General features: G+C 47.0%; 2 protein-coding genes across 2 annotated transcripts in view; one reads left to right on the top strand and one right to left on the bottom strand.

Moving 5' to 3' along the window:
• Positions 1-8,132, top strand: part of DYTN (dystrotelin) — a 44,678-nt gene extending 36,546 nt beyond the window's left edge. The window contains exons 15-16 of the mRNA XM_081016857.1: positions 1,821-1,975; positions 8,030-8,132. Of these exons, the coding sequence (XP_080872983.1) occupies positions 1,821-1,975; positions 8,030-8,050 (176 nt within the window). The 3' untranslated portion in view covers positions 8,051-8,132. The remainder of the gene's footprint in view (positions 1-1,820; positions 1,976-8,029) is intronic.
• Positions 8,070-24,125, bottom strand: FAM237A (family with sequence similarity 237 member A; the record flags this gene model as incomplete). Its single annotated transcript, XM_081019805.1, has 3 exons — positions 23,993-24,125; positions 12,239-12,631; positions 8,070-8,215 (listed from the first exon to the last, which is right to left on the bottom strand). The coding sequence occupies exons 2-3, from the start codon at positions 12,609-12,611 to the stop codon at positions 8,070-8,072; spliced, it is 519 nt and encodes a 172-aa protein (XP_080875931.1). The 5' UTR covers positions 12,612-12,631; positions 23,993-24,125.
• Between the last annotated feature and the right edge of the window lie 555 nt (positions 24,126-24,680).

Here is a 24,680-nt window from a genome sequence, read left to right as displayed (position 1 = left end):
TTAAAAGATGCAAATTTCATTCATTTCCCTGGTGGCAAAATTATTTCTTAGAAGGCATCCAGAAAGTACAACACGGGGGGTTCTAAGTCCCTTTTTCAAGAGTGTGATTTGCGGCACCTGCTGATTTTATAGGCTCATTATCATATATTTGAATGAGCTTTCCTGATCAAGTGTGTTATTAAGTAGGCCTCTTGTGTCACTTTAGAGATGCAGCAGTTCTGTCTGCACATAGCAGCGTACTTTGAACCGATACCTCTTATATTGACATTTTATAAATGAGGGCCAATAAACGATATCTTTCTTTTAAATACTCAAACTTGCTAAGCCTGCTCTTTGTTGCTATGCAGGGCACCAGTGTACTAATGAGTTTAGAGTAACGTTCTGCAGTCTCAGTGACCCTTATGTTAATCAGAATAAATCAAGATCAGGTACAGCAATTAGCGCATTCTTTTGGGTGTATGCTCACACTTCCATTACTTCCTCTGAGTAATTATATTGGCTTATCTATGTAAACAGGAAAGCGGGTGGCACTGTGGTCTAAACCACAGAGCGTAGGGCTTGCCAATCAGAAGGTCGGCGGTTTGAATCCCCGCGACGGGGTGAGCTCCCGTTGCTCGGTCCCTGCTCCTGCCAACCTAGCAGTTTGAATGCATATCAAAGTGCAAGTAGATAAATAGGTACCGCTCTGGCGGGAAGGTAAATGGTGTTTCTGTGCGCTGCTCTGGTTCACCAGAAGCGGCTTAGTCATGCTGGCCACATGACCTGGAAGCTGTACGCCGGCTCCCTCGGCCAATAAAGCGAGATGAGCACCGCAACCCCAGAGTCGGTCACGACTGGACCTAATGGTCAGGGGTCGCTTTACCTTTATAAGTAACCAAATTACTAGTAGCAGCGTCTTGTTCCTGCTTCATCCATCCTGCCTGCAACTGATTGCTTTCTGGAACTCTGTGTATGCTCTGCTAAGGTCTGGCTAAGGTCCCGCAACAGGTGAAAGTTGCAAAACACCAATATCTTCACCCCCCTCGTTCAGCCCAGACACTGAGATCCGTTTGCTCGTTGGCACTAAATCACGGTTTCCAAATGATTTTATATATGCAGTTCATAGAATCATAGAGTTGGAATAGACCACAAGGGCCATCGAGTCCAACCCCCTGCCAAGCAAGAAACACCATCAGAGCACTCCTGACATATGGTTGTCAAGCCTCTGCTTAAAGACCTCCAAAGAAGGAGACTCCACCACACTCCTTGGCAGCAAATTCCACTGTCGAACAGCTCTTACTGTCAGGAAGTTCTTCCTAATGTTTAGGTGGAATCTTCTTTCTTGTAGTTTGGATCCATTGCTCCGTGTCCGCTTCTCTGGAGCAGCAGAAAACAACCTTTCTCCCTCCTCTATGTGACATCCTTTTATATATTTGAACATGGCTATCATATCACCCCTTAACCTCCTCTTCTCCAGGCTAAACATGCCCAGCTCCCTTAGCCGTTCCTCATAAGGCATCGTTTCCAGGCCTTTGACCATTTTGGTTGCCCTCCTCTGGACACGTTCCAGTTTGTCAGTGTCCTTCTTGAACTGTGGTGCCCAGAACTGGACACAGTACTCCAGGTGAGGTCTGACCAGAGCAGAATACAGTGTTTGAATATGTTTTTATTCTATGATGTGTGTGATTGCTTCACAGCGCTGCATAGGAAGCTATTGTATTCATAAATGAAATTTATAACCAGTACAATAATTATGAAATCTCAGTCTTAAATGTGCATTGGAGCCACATATTATTTCTGCGCTCTCTCTCTCTCTCTCTCTCTCTCTCTCTCTTTTCCAGGTCAGTTCTCTGTTCTTAAGGAAGGATTGCTCTTAACAGCTAAGAATGTTTGCAAGTCTTTCTCTGATCTTATCAGCCAAGTAACTTTGCCAACTAGGAAATATGGTTATGCTGATATTGGTTCTCCTGCCTCCATCACTGCTGGATTGCCTAAGGTAAAAAAGACAGCTACATGATACTAATTCTCCAAAAGTGTCCAGAAATTCATTTAGAGTTAGCTGGCATGGTTATATTCTGGAACAGAAGATTTTCATGCAATGCTACTGTCAAAACTTCCGTACAGTAGTTGTTTTCTCTGGTTTTGTATTCTAATTTTAATATTAATATTGCAATGGCATATTAAACCATCATAGATTGATGTTAACATTTTTTTCAACGTTCCTGTCTCCTGTTGCATGAGTTTTCAAGAAACAATATCTTTAGGTTAAGTCCAATCAACTGAGCACTTTTACATCATCCGAACAATTTCAGTGACAGAATAAAAGCACGTCCTTCAATCTTTTCCTAAATGTGGTTAACAGTGGCCAGATCTTTATGTAAAAATATATATATATTTTAGGTAATATAGTAAGGATGATTTTTGCAAACAAGGAATGATTGGTCTGAGTGTTGATTATTGAGGCTCTTACTTTTTTTTGTTTATGTTCTAAGATTCTCAAAATGTGCTCAATCCTTGCATGTACAATGAATATACTCAGACTGTAACCCATTTTAAGAGAGAACCCCTAAGCTTCCAGGAAGGGTGTCTGGAAGTTCATTAGATACGGCAGACCTCCCTTTCCCTAGTCAGTAGGTCCCCCAGTGTGGTGGTGATAAGTTCTGCCACCATTACTGAACTGCCCTCAGTTTTCCAGGGATAAGGACAAAAAAGGATGGTGTGGATCAGGGTGGACTGGGAGAGGCTATAGATCTGTCATATCTACAGACTTCCGGGTTGGTGCCTCCGGCAATGGCGGAGTTCCTCTGATCGGGAGGAACTTGCCCCGTGGGAATTTGGGTCTGTACCGCCGCGGCGAAGGCGGAGACCCGTAAAAATCACAGGCGGGAGAAGCCTGTGAACATGGGATTCGGCGGGCACCTTTTGCGCCTCCCCTACTCACGGGGGAACCCGATTTCGGGGACCCGGAGCGACGTGGGGTGAGTGGCGTGGTGCTTCGAATCGTCTGCTTCTTCCACGGAGCGAAGCCACATAGCTGTTGCCGGAGAGCACTGACTTTTTCCTGTGGACAATTTGACTCCAAAGTAATTACCCGTGAGTAGAGCTGATACGGGAGAATCGGATTTTAAACGTTTAATTTGGCATCGAAACGGGGAGGTTCAAAACAGGAAGTCCGCCTTCCCTGTTTGTAAATAGACTGAGGCAAGGAGTCTGTAAGCTGAAGTCTTGGAAAGCCTTTTGTAAAAGATTAAATTTCCATCGGTAAAGAGTATAAAATCCCCCTTGGAGGCAGGAGAAGGGGGGGGGGATCTGTGGACTGAGTATGCCTGCAGGAGAGAGTAAAGAGAGTTAAAATACTGCCGCTCTGACCCTGGAAACGGGCTGCTAGTAGGACTGATGTTTTGGAATGTCCATTGACAGCACTTAGAACATTCCTTGACAGCTAGCAGAATAAGAGAGAGAGATTGTTTCTACTGTCTCCGGCTGCTTCTAAAAAGGAGTAATAAAGTAACTGAAAACTGAAACTAACTTTGGATTGTACGAGTTGCGCTTAAAGGTGACATTCTTGACTATTATAAACAGAAACTGTTTCCCCCTAGTGGAAGTTTCTGAAATTGGTTACTTTATAACAGCTGGGCTAGGGGAGTTTCCAGCTGCAAGATAAAAACTGTGTGACTCTGGGATTGACCTTGAATCTCTTAAGTGTTATGGCAAATGGAAAGGAAAGAACAGATGAAATGTCAACAGAAGAGGCCTTAGTGGTCGCATTATTGAAAATAAATGACTCGCTGGAACAGCTTCACAAGAAAACAGAAGTGATGAATGTGAAAGCGGATGCTGCAAATAATAAAATTGATTTAATTGTAGAAAGTTTAAATAATCTGGGACAAAAGGTGAACACCAACACAGAAACCACCCAGAAATTGACACAGGAATCTACTTTAATACGGCAAACTGCGGATGAAGTCAGGGAGAAAACCTTTGCTGCTGAATGTAAAACAACACAATTGGAGTGTGAGAGAGCCCCATACATTCAAAAGCAACTTGACGAATATAAGCTGACATTTGCTATGATGGAGCTTAAAGAAAAACAGATGAATTTGAGGATCAGAACCCCACCAGAACTGGGAAAGGAAAGTTTGACAGAGCTTCAGGAGGAGACAGGATCAACATCGGCTGAGAAAGAGAGATTTTTGGGGGTCAGTAGGACCGCCAAAAATGTGAATTTACTTAAGGGTAACTGTGAAGGACGTTGGATTGAAGAGAAGGGGGATTGGGAAATATGGACAAATCTGAAGTTGTTATGGTTGGGCCGAGCTGTTGTGGTGGAGATGAGGGTTGCTGTATTGCTGGGGATGTTGCTTTTGTGTCAAAAAGTGCAAGTTTTGGATGGGAGGGATTGTTTCAGGAGGTGGCAGAGGGATGTTCCTGGATTGGTTTGGCAGGGCAGGAAGCCTCGAGTAAAACTTAAGATATTGACGGATGCTAAAGAAGGAGGTGGACCTGCCCTGCCAGACACCTAAACTTTGTTGCATCTGCTTTTTGCTGGCTGAGAGAATGGCTGTCTTTTAAAAGCACTGAAGTGTTGGATAATGGCAGATGAAGTTGATGGACTAGACGGAATTGGCGGAAAAGACTGGCAAGATCCGAGACCAGGGAGAAGAGTCGGTGGAAGAAGACTGGGAAAAGTTTAAAGACTATTTATAGAAATATTGTAAAATTAATGAATGTTAGAAGAATGTTGGAATGAAATTATATGGCTTCAGTAGAAATGTTATAAGGAATTAAGTATAAATAGATTAATAGAGTATTAAAGGAAAATAAGGTTAAAAGGTGTTAAGATAATTATAGGATAGAAAACAGGGGAAGATGGTAAGGAATTGCTGAAATAATTAATAGAAGTGGAATACAAAAAGGGAGGTGTGAGGAGGCCATGGAAATATGGGAAAGAAAGATAAGATATTGGAAATTTTTTCTTTTTTCTTTTTCTTTTCTTTTTCTTTCTTTTGATGTGTTTTTAAAGTGTTTTTGTTTTGTTTTGTTAATTTTTATGTAGTGTTTTTGTATTATAATGTATTGTCTTTTCTTTGTTTTTTCTTTTGTAAGTGTTTAAATTGTTGTAAAAGTAATAAATATTATTATTAAAAAAAAAAAATCTGTCATATCTAAAGCTCCATCACCTGCTTCTTGGGAGAAAAGCAATGACAAACCTAGACAGCATCTTAAAAAGCAGAGACATCACCTTGCCAACAAAGGTCCGTATAGTAAAAGCTATGGTTTTCCCAGTAGTGATGTATGGAAGTGAGAGCTGAACCATAAAAAAGGCTGATCGCCGAAGAATTGATGCTTTTGAATTATGGTGCTGGAGGAGACTCTTGAGAGTCCCATGGACTGCAAGAAGATCAAACCTATCCATTCTGAAGGAAATCAGCCCTGAGTGCTCACTAGAAGGACAGATCCTGAAGCTGAGGCTCCAATACTTTGGCCACCTCATGAGAAGAGAAGACTCCCTGGAAAAGACCCTGATGTTGGGAAAGATGGAGGGCACAAGGAGAAGGGGACGACGGAGGATGAGATGGTTGGACAGTGTTCTCGAAGCTACCAACATGAGTCTGACCAAACTGTGGGAGGCAGTGGAAGACAGGAGAGCCTGGCGTGCTCTGGTCCAAGGGGTCATGAAGAGTCGGACACGACTAAACGACTAAACAACAAAATCATTCCCAAGACAAGTCCTTAAACTGGGAGGGGGGACCAGAGTTGGTGCATCCCGTTTCGCTGCCTGAGGCAAAAGTGTCATCACGATCCTGCCACCACCCCTGAGGCCTCCACCTCCCTCAACTCAGGCTTCAAAGAATAAATGAATATTTTCATAGAATCCTAGAGTTGGAAGGGACCCAAAGAGTCCCAAGGCCCCGCAAAGCAGGAATAACAGCTAAAGAATCCATGACCTCTTGTTTAAGAACCTCCAAGGAAGGAGAGCCCTTCACCTTCCTTCCCCTGTCAAACAGCTCTTACTGCCAGAAAGTTCTTCCTGGTGTTTATTCGGAATCTTCTTCCTTGTATTTTGGGTCCTTCCCTCGAGAGCAGCTTTGGGTTCGAAACATCAAAGAGTCCTTTGACTCCTTAAAGATTACCTTGCACTTTATTTATTTATTAACATTCTTATATTACATCGGTAAACATTGTCATATTACATTACAGGACTTACTATAATATAATTTCCAACATGTATACAAAAAATTATATACAATTTTTATATACTGTACCTTAGAAAGAAAATGAAACAACAAAAAAAGAAAGAACAAAGAAAAAACAAACATATTTTTCCAGAAATCATATACATACCAACACACTAGACTTCCTGTCTTTCCCGTTGTATATTCCTTTTTTTACAAATGAATGTACTCTTATTATTGTATATTTCATTACATTTTATCTAATACATTCCTATATCAATATGTGCTCTTAGTCTTATTTCTAAACGCTGTCTCACTCCAGCGTCAATCAAATGCTAGCATAGATAGCGAACCTTTACTGTATTTTTGCACATATGTTTTATATCTGTCCCACTTTTCCATAAATTTTTGTTCTGAATTGCCTCTCAGAGTATTTGTTAACTGCGCCATTTCAGCAAATTCTCATAGCTTGTAATGCCAGTCCGTTATTGTCGGGGCTTCTTGTTCCTTCCACCCCTTTGCCACCAAAGTCTGAACTGCGGCCCTTGCATATAAAAATACCTCCCTAAAGGCCTTCGGGATGTCCCTGCCAACAATGCTTAACAGAAATGCCGACTCCTTAAAGATTACCAAATGGCTTGTGGCAAATAATTGTGGTCTTTAGGCCTTTCAAGATTACATTACTGTGGGTGTGGCTCTCCCTTGGGTTTTGCTTGAATCAATACATTCAGTGTGAAACCACAAAGTGTGACACAAGGAACACAGTAGTTTGGGTTTTTTTAATTATGCACATACATGCACGCATCCAGGAAGGGTTACAGTTTACTGTTGCAGAACCTGACTTTGGCTGTAAGGTGTGCATGATTTGTCTGACTGGGGCTCTTCTCCCTTCAAGAGACCTCTGTCTCGCGCATGCTGAGATACAAGTGATTTTTATTTTTACTTCTGGGCAGTTTACGCATTTGTCAGCATGCATGTGGGAGAAGCACCCAATGGGTACTTGGGTAGCAGCCAGCACCTGAAAATGAAAAGCATTGTATTCTCTTCTTTTCTGTACTGGGAAGCTAGCTACTTATAAACTTATTAAAGAAACAGAATTCCCGGGCTTCATAATTACCGTATTTTTCTCTCTATAGGACACACCGGACCATAGGACGCACCGGACCATCAGAGGGGGAGAACAGGGGGAAAAAATTCTCCCCCTCTCTGCTCAGCTCCCCTTCAGCGAAGCGGCAGGAGAAACGGAGCCCCGTCCATTTCTCCTCCCACTTCGCTGAAGGGGCGCTGCGCAGAGAGGGAAAATTGTGCAGCACCTCTCCAGCAAAGCGAAGCCTGGAGAGCAAGAGGGATTGGTGTGCACCGACCCCTCTTGCTCTCCAGGCTTCAGATGGCTATCCACAAGTTCCCACTGCACTCCGGGGGCTTCAGGTAGCTTCAGCGAAAGCAACGTGAAGCCTCCGGAGCGCGGGGGGAGCTCTCCCTCTGCGCTTCGGAGGCTTTGCATTGCTATCGCTGAAGCCAAGGAGCCTGCATTCGCTCCATAGGATGCACACACATTTCCCCATAATTTTTGAAGGGGGAAAAGTGCGTCCTATAGAGCGAAAAATACGGTAAATCAAAATAAAAACAAGCACCAACATCCAGTTTAACAAAGAAAACATCGTTCGGGAAAAGTTAGCTTCAACCAAGTACCATTGAAAGGAATGAAATGGGAGTTAGTTGCAAAGAACTCCTAATCATTTTAATGGGATGTAAATTTACAACAAGTTTTTGCTAGATTGTAGTTATAGTGTGCAGGCAGTCTTTTTCCACGAGAAACCACTTCAAATGCAATTAATGGCAAAAACCGAAACAGTAACAGTATTTGTTTAAAGGGAGAAAAGAGGGACGGATGAAGAACTCAACTGTACAACTCTAGAAGAGTTTCGCCTTGATTGTTAAAAGTCCAGTAATTCTTCCGTGCGAAGCAGACCTGCTCTTGTGCACATGGATTCTTATTAAGTTTTCTTTCAGTTCTTTCTTTTTCCATAGAGGAGTCATCTGAATTTGTGAAAAGATGCCTAGATGTTGGGAGGGAAAGCAACATAAACATGTATTTCTGATGCACCTGGAAAATGGTACTTTTCCTGACATTAACATGTCGTTTCATGTTTATTTTCATCCCATGGTTTAGAAAAATACCTTATTTGATATGATAGCTAATTTATAAGAAGACCGTGGGAATCGCCGAATGAGTTCTGCCAGAGGAAACTGTGCACAAGGACTTCTACTTGTGCTGTGATGCTTCCCCCAGTCCCCCTCCCCCCAAAAAAAATTGGCTTGGGGGTAGGGAAGGTTGGGTGAAACCTTGGAACAGAGTGCAGGGGGTGGACTGGGGAACATTGTGTCTGGCAAGTCAAAATGCTTGCACTTATGGGACAATCAGAGGAGTGTGATGCTTAATCCCTCCCAACGGACATACTTCAAATCATCCTGATTGTTATGTACTGAGTTGAATAGGATCCAAAATGCAGCAGTCTGGTCCTAGAACAATAGGATTCAGAATGCAGCAGTCTGATTGGTCCTAGAACAACGCAGCAATATGATTGGTCCTCAGGAGCCACCCAATCCAGGTCCAGATGGAAGTGAATCCACAACCTGATTGGCCTACAGGAGAATTCCGGAATTAGCCAATCACGTGGGGCCCATTGTGTCAATAATGTATATAAGGCAGACATTCTGGGGGAGCTTCCATTCCTCCTCACCACTATGAGCTGAATAAAGAGCATGAAATCCACTCTCAACTCTGAGCATATTTCACTGATCATGAGATCAAATGTTGCACGTGGTAAAATAAACCAGAGTGAATGAAACTGCTGCTCTTCACGTGCAAACTTACACAGTGTTCAAGGGCTTCCCATTTAGTGACCGAGATATATAAATGAGTGATTAACATTAATCGTCGGCAATTTAACAGGGATAAGTGGGGAGGTACAGCACTTAATTTAAATTAAGTATTTCATGCCTGTGGCTGCAAGTTAGGTTAATTAACAAGTGTTAACAGGTATTTAATCTATGTTAAAGTGATTTGCATGGTAAATGAACACGGATTGGAATATCCCTCACCTGTACAATTCATTGGGCATTGGATGAACTTGACACATACAACATTCAGGTGACCACTAAAGCTACAGTGAATTAATCAATCAGTTGAGTAAGGAAAGAACCAGGACAAAATATCAAATCTAACTAAGCATGAGATGGGGGATGGGGAAAGCTCAACAATTTTGGGGTCTTCCTAACACTTTTGTTGTGTCATGGTTTCTTCCTTTTTGAAATATGGCAACCTTAACCTATCCAAATGAACATTTTGCACAGCTCTAGCCATTGTGAACCTCGGATGAAATAAAGGTGCTCCTGCTATAATGGTTACCATGCTTAAGAATCAGCAGTTTGCTTCATTTTTATAAGATGCTATATAATATGTTTCTCTGTGTTGTGTGGTCCATCAATTTTTTCTTTTTCATCAGTTAATCATGGAAGTGGATGTTTCTGTTAAATTAACATGGACTGACCACATAGTGAAATGAAAGCCCAGCTGAAATTTAGATGGCCTGATTTATTTCCTTCTCATTTAGTAGCTAGCAGAACTGTGGCCCTTGTTAAGTTTGCAGCTTTAAAATAAAAAGATTACATTTTAGTTCACCTAGTCTATGATTTAACACTCAGGCTGAATAACATCATTATTTTACAGTTCCCATTTGCTCAAACACCTGCCATTATTCACATTTTACTGACAGAGATCTGAGACTGAGGAACAGTGCTGTTGTGATTCTGGCTCTCTCCTAACCATAATTAATACGTTGGGAGTCAGTTTTGTGTATATGTGTTTTTGTACTTCCTGGAGCTAACTCAACCCTTCTTATTGCAGTTAAATTTATTGTTGGTGCCAGTGTGAACGGTGGTTTGTGCCAGCTAGGGTTTTAGAATCTGAACCTGCAAACTGATATCTAATCAATCTAATCACACATCCTATATGAACTGAAATCTAGCAGATATTTTTTGGGGGGAAATGCTTATCAGTCCAGTAAAATATGAGCAACATATCTTTGTCTACACATTCTCTGTTCAAGCAACTGAAAGGGCAACAAAGGCAGTTCCCGTTCCCTTTGAAGGAACTTGCTCAGAAAAGAGTTTCAGCTATGTTAATGCCCACCTCATGTATCTTATGAGCAGCCAAGTGATTTATCCATCCCCACTGAGATCCCTTTGATGCCTGCTTTGGTTGCATAGTTTTCAGCATGTATAACCATGACAGAAGTAATCCCTGGATTTCTAGAATTGTGCCACCATACAAAGGGCACAATTCAATTACAGTGACAACTGTGCTCCATCGATAGTAATAGATTTAACAACAAATTTAAGCCATGTTTCTGGTTCACATGGATTTCACTTTGGCCAGGACCTCTTCTGACAATGCCACTAGTTGCATGGGACCTAGACCTTGAGTCCCCTACAAAACACTCGTGGGCACCATGGCACCCTAAGACACCCCTGATGGCACCTACCTAGCCTCCTTGCCCCTCCCAATTTTATTATTTTAAATTGAGGGTTTGGGGGGGAGTTGCTAGATTGGGGAGGGGTTACCTGTTTGTTAGTTTTGGGGGGCTTTTTATGCCTGGGTTTTATTTGTTTTAAAGTGTTTGTAGGTGCTTTACCTGGGTATTTTGTGGGGTGGCAGTAGTTCTATGCATCCCCAGTGTTTCTTCTGTCTTAATGCTACAATGGTGGTACCTTGGTTCGCGAATGGCTTGGCTCTGGAACAAATTGGTTCCTGAACGCCGCAAACCCTACTGATGAACACCCAGCCCAACCCCCCTGATGATCTCTCCCAGCGGCTGCATGTAGATGTTGAAAGCATGGGGGAGAGGACAGAACCCTGAGGCACCCCACAGGTGAGAGCCCAGGGGTCTGAACACTCATCCTCCCCCCCACTTTCTAAACATGGCCCAGGAGGAAGGAGCGGAACCACTGTATAACAGTGCCCCCAGCTCCCAGCCCCTCTAGATGGTCCAGAAGCATGTTATGGTCGATGGTGTCAAAAGCCATTGAGAGATCCAGCAGAACTAGGAAACAGCTCTCACCTTTGTCCCTAGCCCGCCGGAGATAATTGACCAGTGCGACCAAGGCAGTTTCAGTCCCATGATGAGGCCTGAATCCCGACTGGAAGGGATCCAAATGGTCCGCTTCTTCCAGGCGTGCCTGGAGTTGTTCAGCAACCACTCGCTCAATCACCTTGCCCAAGAATGGAAGATTTGAGACTGGGCGATAGTTGGCCATATTGGCAGCATCTAAAGATGTTTTTTTAAGAAGCGGTTTGATAACCACCTCTTTCAGTGGGTCTGGGAAGGCTCCCTCACAGAGAGAAGCATTCACCACCCCGCGAAGCTTTTATAAGCCAGGATAGGCAAGGATCAAGGAGACAGGTGGTTGGTTTCATTCGTCCAAGCAGCCTGTCCACATCCTCGGAGGTAACAGATTGCAATTGATCCCACTCAACTTGACTAGACAGGACTCTAGCACTCTCCCTGCCCGGCCCTGCTCCCACGGTGGAGTCTACCTCTTCCCGAATCTGAGCGACTTTATCTGCAAAAAACTTAGCAAAATCATTGCAGGAGATCATGTGGCCCGTACTGGGCCCCGATGTAGCAGGTGGTTCCGCTAAATTGTGAACCACCTGGAAAAGTCTCCTGCTGCTGTTTTCTGCAGATGCAATACAGGCGGTGAAGAAAGTCTTCTTTGCCGTTGCTACCGCCACTTGGTAGGCTCAACATTGAGCTCTAACCCATGTCCGGTCAGCTTCAGAATGAGTTATGCACCACCGGCACTCTAGCCGTCTCAGTGATTGTTTCATTGCCCTCAGATCCATGGAAAACCACGGATTTCCAAATGTGCCCCCAGGCACAGAAAGATTGAGGACCCTGATTTGGTCCGTGTGGGAGCAAGCCCATGAAATGCCTCCTTCGCACACCTGTCTGACTAGGGTTGATAAAAGTTCTGGACATTGCTGCTGCCTTCCTGCCCCCTGGGTGCACAGTACTAACCTTGCTTACTCAATATGAGCCAAGATGGAAGAGCTGCAATTTGCCTCTGGGCTTCAGCCAACTGCCTTTTCCCTAAGCCGTGGGTTCTGGAGAGTACGCAGTCTGTGTAGATATCCCAGAAGAGCTGGGCCAGGTGCCAAAACAAAGCCGCATGCTTCAAGTCCTCAGATGACTTCAGGAAGATCATAAAGTCCCAAAAGCCGCTAACAGAGTCAGAAACATGCGGCTGCCTCATCTCCAGCAAGACGGCTGAGGAGGATTCCCAGCATTTGGGATCAGCTCGGCCAAGAGCCATGGGGTTCATCTGGCTATGGCAGAAGAAAGGCGTCACATGAAGCAAACCCACAATGAAAAGGAAGCGGGTGAATCTCATGTTGCGGAAAAGCTTTCTTTCTTTCTTTTTCCAATTTTTAAAATTGATTTTCCACATTTATAATGAAAAGAAAAAAAAGGGGGGGGGAGAGACACATTACAATACAATAAACAATAAACTAAACACAAAGAAAATTTGTTTCTTCCAATATCTAATTCTTGTTACATTGATAACTGACTTCCTCGAATCCTCGAATTCCTCGTATCTAACTGAATTTCACTGTATCACCTGTGTAGCAGTTCTCCAAAATCATATTTCTAGTAAAATTAACTCCTTTCATTTACTATCCTCTTCTCTTTTATTAATATTCTAATCCTTAATCTTTACTACCACATATTCTTATTCTACCCCTAAGCCTGTTTATTGCTTCCAAGAATTTTCTATTTATCTTATATTACAATATTTAGCTAAATATTCTTTAAATTTATTCCAATCCTCTCTCCTCTTCTTTCTGGTCCTGGATTCTCCCAGTCACGTCGACCAGCTCCAAAAAGTCCAACATCTTCATCTGCCATTCTTCTATTGTTGGTATTTCTTGCGATTTCCAATTTTTGGCTAATAAAAGTCTTGCCGCTGTAGTGGCATACAAAAACAGTATAACATTTGGGGGGGGGGCAATTCCAATCCTATTCCAAGTAGAAAGGCGTCTGGTTTCTTAATAAATGTATTTTTCAACATTTTTTTCAACTCATTATAAATCTTTTCCCAGAAGTCTTTCACCTTAAGACACGTCCACCGCCTATGATAAAAAGTACCTTCTTTTTCTTTGCATTTCCAACATTGATTGTCATTTGTATGATAAATCTTTGCTAATTTCACCGGGGTTAAGTACCATCTATACATCATTTTCATAATATTTTCCTTTAATACAGTGCATGCAGTAAACTTGACCCCTTTCTTCCACAACCTTTCGCAATCTTTCATCATTATATTGTGCCCAACATCTCTTGCCAAATCAAGGAAAAGCTTTCTTACGGCGCCAGAATCCATTGACTTTCTGGAACCTGTCAAGAGCAAAAATAGCATAACAATCCCCAACCCGTCTTAAGAAAGTGCTATAGCTCCGTGCTAGAACATATGCTCTAGGATCAATGGCTCCTCTAGCTGGGTCTGGGAAAGACTTATGTGAAGTCCTAGAATCCAAAGGCACTCAGTGCAGAGGAACCAATGATCTGACCCTGTCAGGCACTTCCTCTGTTATTGTGGTCAGGACCGCAATACCTCAAGGACCGCCTCTTTCCATATGAACCTACCCAGACGCTGAGATTATCTTCTGAGGGCCTCCTTCATGTGCTGCCTCCTTGAGAGGTCTGGAGGGTGGCAACACGAGAATGGGCCTTCTCTGCAGTGGCTCCCCATCTGTGGAATGCTCTCCTGGCGCCTTCATTACACATCTTTAGGCGCCAGGCAAAAAAGTTCCTTTTCAAGCAGGCCTTTGGTTGATCTGTTTGACATCCTATACCCTTTTAAAATGTGGCTCTTTTCTGGGGCGGGGGGAGGTGTTATTGGGTTCTTGTTTTTATTCTGATTATATAAATTGTAATCTTTTCTGTGAATCGCCCTAAGACCTCCAGGTATAGGGCAGTATATAAACTAATAATAATAAAAATGAAATATAATAATAATAATAATAATAATAATAATAATAATAATATTTGGGCTGAGGACGCAAATATGCTGCTCATTTTAAAGGTAAAGGTAAAGGGACCCCTGACCATTAGGTCCAGTCGTGGCCGACTCTGGGGTTTGGGCGCTCATCTCGCTTTATTGGCCGAGGGAGCCAGCGTACAGCTTCCGGGTCATGTGGCCAGCATGACTAAGCCGCTTCTGGCGAACCAGAGCAGCGCACGGAAACGCCGTTTACCTTCCCGCCGGAGCGGTACCTATTTATCTACTTGAACTTTGACGTGCTTTCAAACTGCTAGGTTGGCAGGAGCAGGGACTGAGCAACGGGAGCTCACCCTGTCGCGGGATTTGAAACACCGACCTTCTGATCAGCAAGTCCTCTTAACCCACAGCGCCACCCGTGTCCCATGCTGCTCATTTGCTCCTGATTAATTCCCTAACACTGTCTGCAGTCTTGCCAACACCATTTAAACGTCCCAATTCTCTATTAACATTTTACCAGCAGCCTTGAACCTTTTTGGCTGGGATCCAAAGAGCCCACCTGCTACTTCCATGCGCCACGAGATGCTTTGGGATTTGTCTTTCTCCAAGAGCAGCCCACATGGCAAAGGGGCTTTTGGAGCTGGGGAAAGTTGCAAAAGCAATTGATAGTGTGGCACAGGGGTCTGCTGTTCAGCAAAGCAGAGAGAAGGCCAAAATCTCATGAGCATGCCTGAGGAAGCTTTTCGAATCCTGGCCATTGCCTTATTCAGTCCTTTATCTTGACGGTTTAATCCTGGCTGATTATGACACCTGTGTGCTTAGGACAGGGGATTCTGGGCCTCTGATAACAAGTAGGCGACTGTGGACAGAAACTTAAATCTACAGGATGGGTTGTGTTTTGGCTTGTCTTATTTTATTTATATTTATTGTTTATTTATTTAATAAAAATTATTTTTAAAAACCTGCAAAGTGGTTTACCGAAACAAAAAACATATCAGTTAATATCTTGACCTTGCTCCACTGAATTGAAATTTCAGCCTTCACGACACAGGAAAACGGCCAAGTAAACAGCTATTTTCATGGAGTGTGATGGCCTGGGATTCCGATTCTGAGAGTGAACCGGAGGAATCCCAGCCGGCACAGGAGTCCCCGCCTCCAGGGCCGGCTGAACTGGGGCAAGGCCTAGATTCTGAGGAGCCTGCACCTGTGCCAGATCCTCAGGAGCAGGCACCAGGTGAAACCATTCTGGCCCCAGAGGTGCTTGAGGACTCAGTGTCTACAGGTGAGCCTTCCCCGGGGCCCAGTAACCCTTCGGCCTCTCCTGAACTGCAGAGGCTTAGGGCAGAGAGGCGAAGGGAACTGGTTTCTCCCAGGAGGAGTGCTCGCCTTAAGGCCAGGAGAGGCGGGGCTCCTGGGGGCCGGGACCGCCCCTGGCCTTAGAGAAGATAAAGGGCAGTCAGCCCGGTCCCAGGTTGCGGGAGCAACGTCGTCATTGAAGAGCTGTTTTGGCCAGCATCCAGTCCTGTTCCTCCAGTGTTCCTGTTCTCCGCCCGGCTACCTGCTTCTGATCTTCGAGTGTTCCTGTCCCCGCCCGGCTCCCTGTTTCGGACCTCACCTCGCACTTTGTGGACTATCTCCAGGCTAGTGACTTAGGACTGAACTTTGACTACGGTAACAGTAACCTTCCCCCCGGGACCAGCACAGTTTGCTCCCGCCCCACCCGCACTCCCCCTTCGTTGGGGTGCGTTCGGGAACAGCCAGAGGCCATGGTTGACCAGGCAGCTGCGCTGGTGGCATTGGCCCAGGAGAACCAGGCCTTGACCCACACCGTTCAGCAGTTAAGCGATGTGGTTGCGGCGCTTCAGCAACGGTTGGAAACCTTTACAGATCATGGGGCCGACGCCCCAGCTCCAGGCAAGTACCCAGTGGCTTTGCCAGAGAAATTTGATGGGACCCTGGCCAGTTTTCCCATGTTCTTCGCCCAGGCCAAGTTGTATATTCAGGGGCGAGCCCGGAACTTCCCTGACGACCGCACCAAGGTGCACTTTCTGATCAGTTTGTTAAAGGACCAGGCGGCCAAGTGGGCTTTGCCACTGCTCCGGCAAGACTCTCCTTTGTTAACGGACTATGTGGGATTTTGTAACCACTTAGAGACTGTGTTTGGCAACCCTCTGAAGGAGAGCCAAGCCAATCGGGCGATTCGTCAGTTGAGACAGGACAAGTCCACAGCCGCCGCCTACGCCACAGAATTTCGGCTGTTGGCACAAGACTTGTCTTGGAATGACTCTGCACTACGGGACCAGTATCTGGAGGGACTGTCGGACGAGATACTGGACCAGTTGGCCATGATGGAGCGTCCCACCACGCTGGACGCCCTCATTCAGCGGAGCCTGCAGATAGACGATCGATTGGAGGACCGTCGCCAGGCCCGGGACCGCCAGCACCCCCGGCTCCTAGCGCCCATCCTTCCCAACAGGTCCACGCCCACAGCCGAGTTGCCAGTCGAGCCAACGCAGCTCGGGGCTGTGCGACCTCGCCTCTCCCCCTCGGAGAAGACGCGGCGTCGGGAGGGAAACCTGTGTCTTTACTGCGGTGGGAGTGGACATTACGCCCGTTCCTGTCCCAGGAAAATGCCAGTCGCAGGAAAACCACCAACCTCTGTAGCCGAAGGCCCTAGCAACGTGGGGTCCCAAACCATGCAAGAGGGGCCCTCACCAGTGGAGTTGCGACATCTCATGGTTCCAGTGCGTCTCTACCCTCCAGGTGGGCCCTGGATTCTTACCCACGCTCTGGTAGATTCGGGGGCAACCCGCTCCTATATGGACGCTGCCTTTGCCGCTCATCATCAGGTGCCACTTCAGAACAAGCCAGAACCGGTACAGGTGGAGGCAATTGACGGACGGCTCCTGCGTTCGGGTGCCGTCACTCGGGAGACCCAGCCCTTGGTCCTGTGTCTCCAGCAGCACCGGGAGGTGCGAACTTTGGACATTGCCTCCATGCCCCGGTTCCCCCTGGTGCTTGGAATGGACTGGTTGGAGGCTCACAATGTTCAGATTGACTGGGTTAATCGGACTGTGCACTTCCCAGACCCATGCCCCCATGCTCGGTCCGAGATGCTAGCGGCCGCACCCACTGAGGAGGCAGCACCCACGCTCCCAGCCGTGTACCGGGACTACCAAGACGTGTTCGAGGAACGGGGGGCAGACCAGCTGCCGCCGCATCGGTCTTTTGACTGCGGCATAGACCTCCAGCCCGGAGCGCCCCTGCCGGTGAGTCGCTTATACTCTCTAACAGAGCCAGAGCGCGAAGCTTTGCAGGACTTCCTGCGCAAGAACCTGGAGCGTGGGTTCATTAGGCCTTCTACCTCACCCACCGCTGCGCCAGTACTCTTCGTTAAGAAGAAATGTGGGGAGCTTCGCCTTTGCCATGATTACCGGGCCCTGAACAAAATTACCATCCCGGACCAGTACCCCTTGCCCCTTATTTTGGAGTTGCTGGAGCGGGTGCAAGGGGCGCAGATGTTCACCAAGCTTGACCTCCGGGGGGCCTACAATTTAATTAGGATCCGAGCCGGGGATGAGTGGAAGACAGCATTCGGGACCCGGTACGGGCAGTTCGAATACCTGGTTATGCCCTTCGGATTGTGCAACGCGCCCGCTGTGTTCCAACGGTACATCAACCACGTGTTCCAGGACTTGCTGGACAAATACGTGGTGGTGTACCTGGATGACATTTTGATTTTCTCCCGTGACCCGGCTCGCCACGAGGGTCATGTCCGGACCGTGCTGCAGCGCTTGCGGGAGCACCGCCTGTATGCGAAGCTCAGCAAGTGCGAGTTCCATCAGCAGACAGTGGATTTTCTGGGTCACCGACTCTCTCCAGATGGGGTGCAGATGGATCCTGGGAAGGTGGCAGCGGTTCGGGAATGGGCGGCACCTCGGAACCGCAAGGACCTACAGCGTTTCCTGGGGTTCGCCAACTATTACCGGACCTTCATTGCGGGTTACGCTCGTCGCACTACCCCATTGACCCGGCTACTGCGCCCCAAGACGCCGTTTTCCTGGGACAGCGAGGCAGAGGAGGCGTTTCAGGGGTTGAAGGCCTGTTTCCAGAGAGCGCCGATCTTGCAACATCCGGATCCTTCTCGACCCTTTGTGGTAGAGACTGACGCCTCCAGTACGGCTCTCGGTGCCGTCTTGTCTCAGCAGTACGGACCTGATGCGCCACTCTTACCCTGCGCCTTTTATTCCCGCCAGCTCCTGCTGGCGGAGCGTAACTATACTGTATGGGAGCGGGAACTACTGGCCATCAAGGTGGCTTTTGAGGTCTGGCGCCACCATCTTGAGGGGGCACGACACCCGGTGGAGGTGAGAACCGACCACCGGAACCTGGAGTACCTCCAGACCACCCGCAAGCTGAACCAAAGGCAGATCCGGTGGGCGTTGTTCTTTTCCCGGTTCCAGTTCCGGATCCGCTACATCCCTAGCTCCCAAAACCAGAAGGCGGATGCCCTGTCCCGGAAACCTGAAGACAACACAGACACGGTACAGCAGGCAGTACCCACCACGATCCTACCACCGGCTGCATTCCTGGCCACCCAGGAGGCTGAGCCACTGCAGGCTCGGGTGCGGGAACAGCAGCGGGTCGACGCTTGGGCCCAGGAACGACTCCAGGAACTGGCCGAAGGGTCATGCCCTCAGTACCCGGGGCTGGTCCTGCATCAGGGCCTTCTGCTGCACCACGGGCGCCTGTACATCCCGCCAGGGCCGCTGCGGGCTGAGGTTCTCCGGATGACCCATGATGCTCCAGCAGCAGGGCACTTTGGGCGGTATCGGACCACCCATCTGGTAAGCCGTGAGTTTTGGTGGCCCCGTCTGAAGGCTGACGTGGCTCGCTACGTCGCTGGTTGTGATGTCTGCCGGCGGGCCAAGGGGCCTACCGGGCGACCACCTAGCATTGGCGGAGTTCGCTTACAACAATGCGGTGAATGCATCCACCCAGCAGACCCCGTTCCAGGCCAGTTACGGTTTTCATCCACGGTTGTTTCCGGATGTGCTGCCGGCATCTGCGGTCCCTGCGGTGACAGAGTGGCTTCAGGAACTCCAGTCCCAGCAACAGCTGTTGATGGAGCAGCTGCGCCAGGCCAAGGAGGCATACAAGGTCCAGGCCGACCGCCACCGCCAGGTGGGGCCGGAACTCCACGTCGGTGACCTGGTATGGCTCTCCACTCGCCACCTCCACCCTTCTCGACCTTCGCGGAAGCTGGACGCCCGTTTCACCGGCCCGTTCCCTATCGTGAACCAGGTCTCGCCTGTGGCATTCCGTCTCCAGTTGCCCGCAACCCTGAAGGTTCACCCGGTATTCCACAGGTCCCTTCTGAGTCCGGTGGCCCCACCCGACAAGTTCCACCCGGACCGTCCCCGACCGCAGCCAGTTTTGGTTCAGGGAGAGCCTGAGTACGAGGTGGAATGCATTCTGGACTCCCGATACCGCAGGGGAAAGCTGCAGTATCTCATTGACTGGAAGGGGTATGGGCCGGAGGACCGTTCCTGGGAACCAGCGGCCAACGTCCACGCGCCTGCCTGCCTCCGAGAGTTCCATGCGGCGTACCCCAGCAAGCCGGGTCCAGACCCTCGATTAAGGGGGGGGCCTGGGAGGGGGGATGGTGTGATGGCCTGGGATTCCGATTCTGAGAGTGAACCGGAGGAATCCCAGCCGGCACAGGAGTCCCCGCCTCCAGGGCCGGCTGAACTGGGGCAAGGCCTAGATTCTGAGGAGCCTGCACCTGTGCCAGATCCTCAGGAGCAGGCACCAGGTGAAACCATTCTGGCCCCAGAGGTGCTTGAGGACTCAGTGTCTACAGGTGAGCCTTCCCCGGGGCCCAGTAACCCTTCGGCCTCTCCTGAACTGCAGAGGCTTAGGGCAGAGAGGCGAAGGGAACTGGTTTCTCCCAGGAGGAGTGCTCGCCTTAAGGCCAGGAGAGGCGGGGCTCCTGGGGGCCGGGACCGCCCCTGGCCTTAGAGAAGATAAAGGGCAGTCAGCCCGGTCCCAGGTTGCGGGAGCAACGTCGTCATTGAAGAGCTGTTTTGGCCAGCATCCAGTCCTGTTCCTCCAGTGTTCCTGTTCTCCGCCCGGCTACCTGCTTCTGATCTTCGAGTGTTCCTGTCCCCGCCCGGCTCCCTGTTTCGGACCTCACCTCGCACTTTGTGGACTATCTCCAGGCTAGTGACTTAGGACTGAACTTTGACTACGGTAACAGTAACCTTCCCCCCGGGACCAGCACATGGAGGAGGGTCAAGATATTAACTGATATGCTTGAAATTTCATATACAGTGGTACCTCAGGTTACATACGCTTCAGGTTACATACGCTTCAGGTTACATACTACGCTAACCCAGAAATAGTGCTTCAGGTTAAGAACTTTGCTTCAGGATGAGAACAGAAATTGTTCTCTGGCTGTGCGGCGGCAGCAAGAGGCCCCATTAGCTAAAGTGATGCTTCAGGTTAAGAACACTTTCAGATTAAGAACGGACCTCCAGAGCGAATAAAGTACTTAACCCGAGGTACCACTATATAGCTATATAATCCCTAGTGTAGTAAGATAAGACCTTTGGAGCAGGCATTTTTTTTAAAAAAGTTTTTTTTATGAACCGCCCTAGTAGGGCAGTAATTGTCCCTTGATAATTTGTCACACACACACACACTGCTCCATGGTGGCACCTGGGGACCACCCCCACCCCCCCTTCCTACGCCCCTGCCCATGTTTCCTGACTAGAGAGCCATGCTGCTTAGGGCTGCTGGAAGTTGGAGTCCAAAAACATTTGGAGGGACACAAGTTTCCCCTTCCTGTCTTATGGCATAAAATTGTGAGTAAAGTTTTTCCTGTTGCCAATAGCACTGATACAATTTTTCACCCAGCTGCATTTTTATCCATGATTTTGTCTGTGCTGTGGCGGGACCAGTCTTGCAACTGTGCTTTGCTTCACCCTGTTCCTGTTAGGATTTCGGTCCCTCATTCCTCAGTCAGGAAATGTACCACCTGAACACAGCTATTTGGCACCTAGTTGCTAAAGACTTAGGGATGCGGGTGGCGTTGTGGGTTAAACCACAGAGCCTAGGGCTTGCCGATCAGAAGGTCGGCGGTTCGAATTCCCGCGACGGGGTGAGCTCCTGTTGCTCGGTCCCTGCTCCTGCCAACCTAGCAGTTCGAAAGCACGTCAGTGCAAGTAGATAAATAGGTACCACTCCGGCAGGAAGGTAAACGGCGTTTCTGTGCGCTGCTCTGGTTCGCCAGAAGCGGCTTAGTCATGCTGGCCACATGACCCGGAAGCTGTACGCCGGCTCCCTTGGCCAATAAAGCGAGATGAGCGCCGCAACCCCAGAGTCGGCCACGACTGGACCTAATGGTCAGGGGTCCCTTTACCTTTACCTGCTAAAGACTTCATCTTGTGAATCCAAATGACTGGAGAGTGGAGCAGGGCAACCGTGATTCCACCTGTCCAGTTCTAGAAGCAATAGTTTTGAATTACAAAGTACATTTCAGTTAAATCTTTGGGCTGCAATCTGACTCAGAACTAAGTATACCCAATTCTGTGTTGGGATGTGGCGCCTAAGAGCAGTTCAGCCGTGAAACAAGGTGAGAGTTGCATAGCCATGAGAAGTTGTGACAAGCTCCTCTGCCATGAAAAGTTGGGACATGTCCCTCTGGTTTTGCTGTTGGGGCTATTCTGTCAGGAATAATTTCTATGAGTGATGGGGAGCCTGTGACCACCCAGATGTTGGACTTCAATCCTCATGGAGCTTCAGACAGGATGGGCAACTGTCAAGGAAGATGTTCAGCAACAGCTCCATTTTCTCCATCCCTGGTTTAGAGCTACCTTGTATTCCTGCAAGCAGCCACATCAGATGAGCCACTGGGTCCTTCCAAACATCTGTCTCCTGCACAAACTCCCCTGTTCTTAGCTCCTCTATTCAGCACCATGTCTGTTCCTATATAGCAGTGCTGCCCTCTGTGACTGGAATACTCTTTCTTCCTGTCTCAAGACACTTTCCCCTCTTCAATTTCTGTGTTCTGCACAGCGCCAACTGCATTGGTTTTGCTAACACAGTGCAGTCCTCTCAGTATAGTAATTCACTGTGGGATCTCTGAGCATAAGGCATAACACCCTATGATTTTATTTTAACACTTTTGATTTGCTTTCATTTTTTGCAAATCTATGCCTTCTAAGTCCTTCAGAATAAATTTATTATTAGTTTTTTGCACCTTGATCATTAGAATAAAATCAAAATATATGTAATAACTGCTTTTGAAACTCAGGTATATAAACAGCAGCTATTTCTGTGCATTGCTCAAATATATATTTTTTAACTTGTTTTCTTTCTCTCTTATAATAAGAAATATGGAATCTATAGTTGGCAAACGCTGTATCATGACATGTTTATAATGCAGAATAGATGCATTCATGAGTTTACAGCTTGCTGTATTTCTAAATTTTAACATGAGTCCGACCGGGGAGAAGGGTGGGAATAAAATATTGTGCATTCATATTGACGGATAAGTGTATTTGAATTCCTCTTCTGGAACAATAAGAAGCCTCAACTCATTTTTATAAAGACAACAATATTCCTGCTTCTAAATGCAAGAGAGACGCTTCAGCTATGATCCATGCTCCTTGTATATACATACCAGTCTTTAAGGAACTTTATGCACAATCTCTATATGATGAACAAGTACTTTATGGATTATGAGCTATACTTTAGGTATAGGGAAACCCTTCATTGCCACCCCTTTCTTTCCCATTGCTTCCCCTGCCTTTGCTATCTCAGCTAATCAGATTTACAAATATATTTGGTCCTTGCTAAATTGGAAGTTAAAGAGGCAGAATTCCCTCTTTCTCTCCTAATATCAAACTCGGGATGAGTGTCACCAGGATCATCGTGCAAACTGAGGAAACAACAAAGAGGTATCAACAGGACTGGGAGAAATGAAGGGTTTATAGAAGTGTAAAGAATCTTTAAAAAATAGCTAATGGGGCAACCTCCACCCCCTGCCCCCAAACAACACAATGATGACTGAGCAGGCGTAGAATATAGGGTGAACTATAGAAAAGAAAAACAGATGGGGCATGCCCTACGTGGAGGGAAGAGCTGTCTGGAACCATGAAGAGGAACACTCCTTTGATGAAGCAGAAGACACTACAAAATGTTGATGCTGGTCTTACTCGTAACATCTCTACCTTAAGAGAGGACGTTTAGCTTTTAAAGCTCAGGAGTGAAGTATGTTTTGCATTTCTTGCTGCCTGTTTCCTGCATTCCCCACTCCTTTCTCTCTCTCGCAGTTCCTTCTTAGCAGTAGTTCTTATACCCTGTGAAGGCTGCTTGAGACACGAGTAGCCCAGACCCAGACTCCATCACTGTCTAACGTAGCGGATTGTGCCGCAACACACTACCCCTCTGGAAACAAATAGTCCTCCAGTACTTTACTGATCAACAAATGTATTATGCCATAGGCTTTCATGAACTAGTTTGATTTTCGCTTGAAGGTGGGTCAAATTTCCACTGGCCCTCCGCTCCTAAGCTCTCTTGCACACCTTGGAAGCAGCATGCAGACTCTACAGCTGCTAAAAGGAGCATCAGACTCTGACTGTGTAAACGCCACCTGCATGCCTGACTTCTAGGAGCTCTCCTTGGTGCTGAAGCCAACACAAGCTCTTGTGTTTTTCTTTCAATCTCTGCTCTGGAGGCGAAAAAAGACTTACAAGAGATCCACTTACCTTCCTGAATATGGTGTGTGTGTGTGGGGTCTCTTCTGGAGACTGAAATTGCACCCAGGGGAAGCCTCTGTTCCAACTTTGTCTCTCCTGAGAATTGTAAGGCAGTATTAGACTTATGCCCCCCTTCCCCCCCCCTTTATAAAGAAGTGGGAGTGGATAGCTTTTATTTGTCTTGCGTCAAAGCTCTGTGCAGAAACCCCCCTCCCCTTTGAGGTTCAGTCCCTGAAGCAGACTGTTTCCTGGCCCTCCTACGGTTTACGGTTTATTTTGCAAGCACTTAAAAGAAAACTTGTCATCGATTTCACTCAAGAGATAATGCAAAGACTCGGCTGAAACCGTGCAACCACCTGGTATTTCTCCACTCCCAGGAGCTGTTGCTAGTGGACAGCAGTAGAGTGGGGCAGTAAACCACCAACTTCAGAATTCTTTGGTCAATTTTAATGGGGACTTTAATTTTTAACAAAAATTACTATTCACTCAGAACACTAAACCAAAATTAAGCATTCCTCTCTCCTGTTGGTTTCAAGGAGGGAGATTTAAACAGGCACATAACTCTTCCCTTTTAACCAATTGAACTAAAAAATGCTTAATTTTCACTGGATCGTGTTTTCTTTCTTTTCTTTCTTTCTCTTTCTTTCTTTCTTTCTTTGCACTATCTCAGCAAGAACAGCATTTTGTGCTCTCCTGC

Source organism: Podarcis pityusensis (genome assembly GCF_964106645.2).
Source record: "Podarcis pityusensis genome assembly, chromosome: 1".
NCBI classification, from domain to species: domain Eukaryota; kingdom Metazoa; phylum Chordata; class Lepidosauria; order Squamata; family Lacertidae; genus Podarcis; species Podarcis pityusensis.
This window is presented reverse-complemented; position numbering and strand designations above follow the sequence as displayed.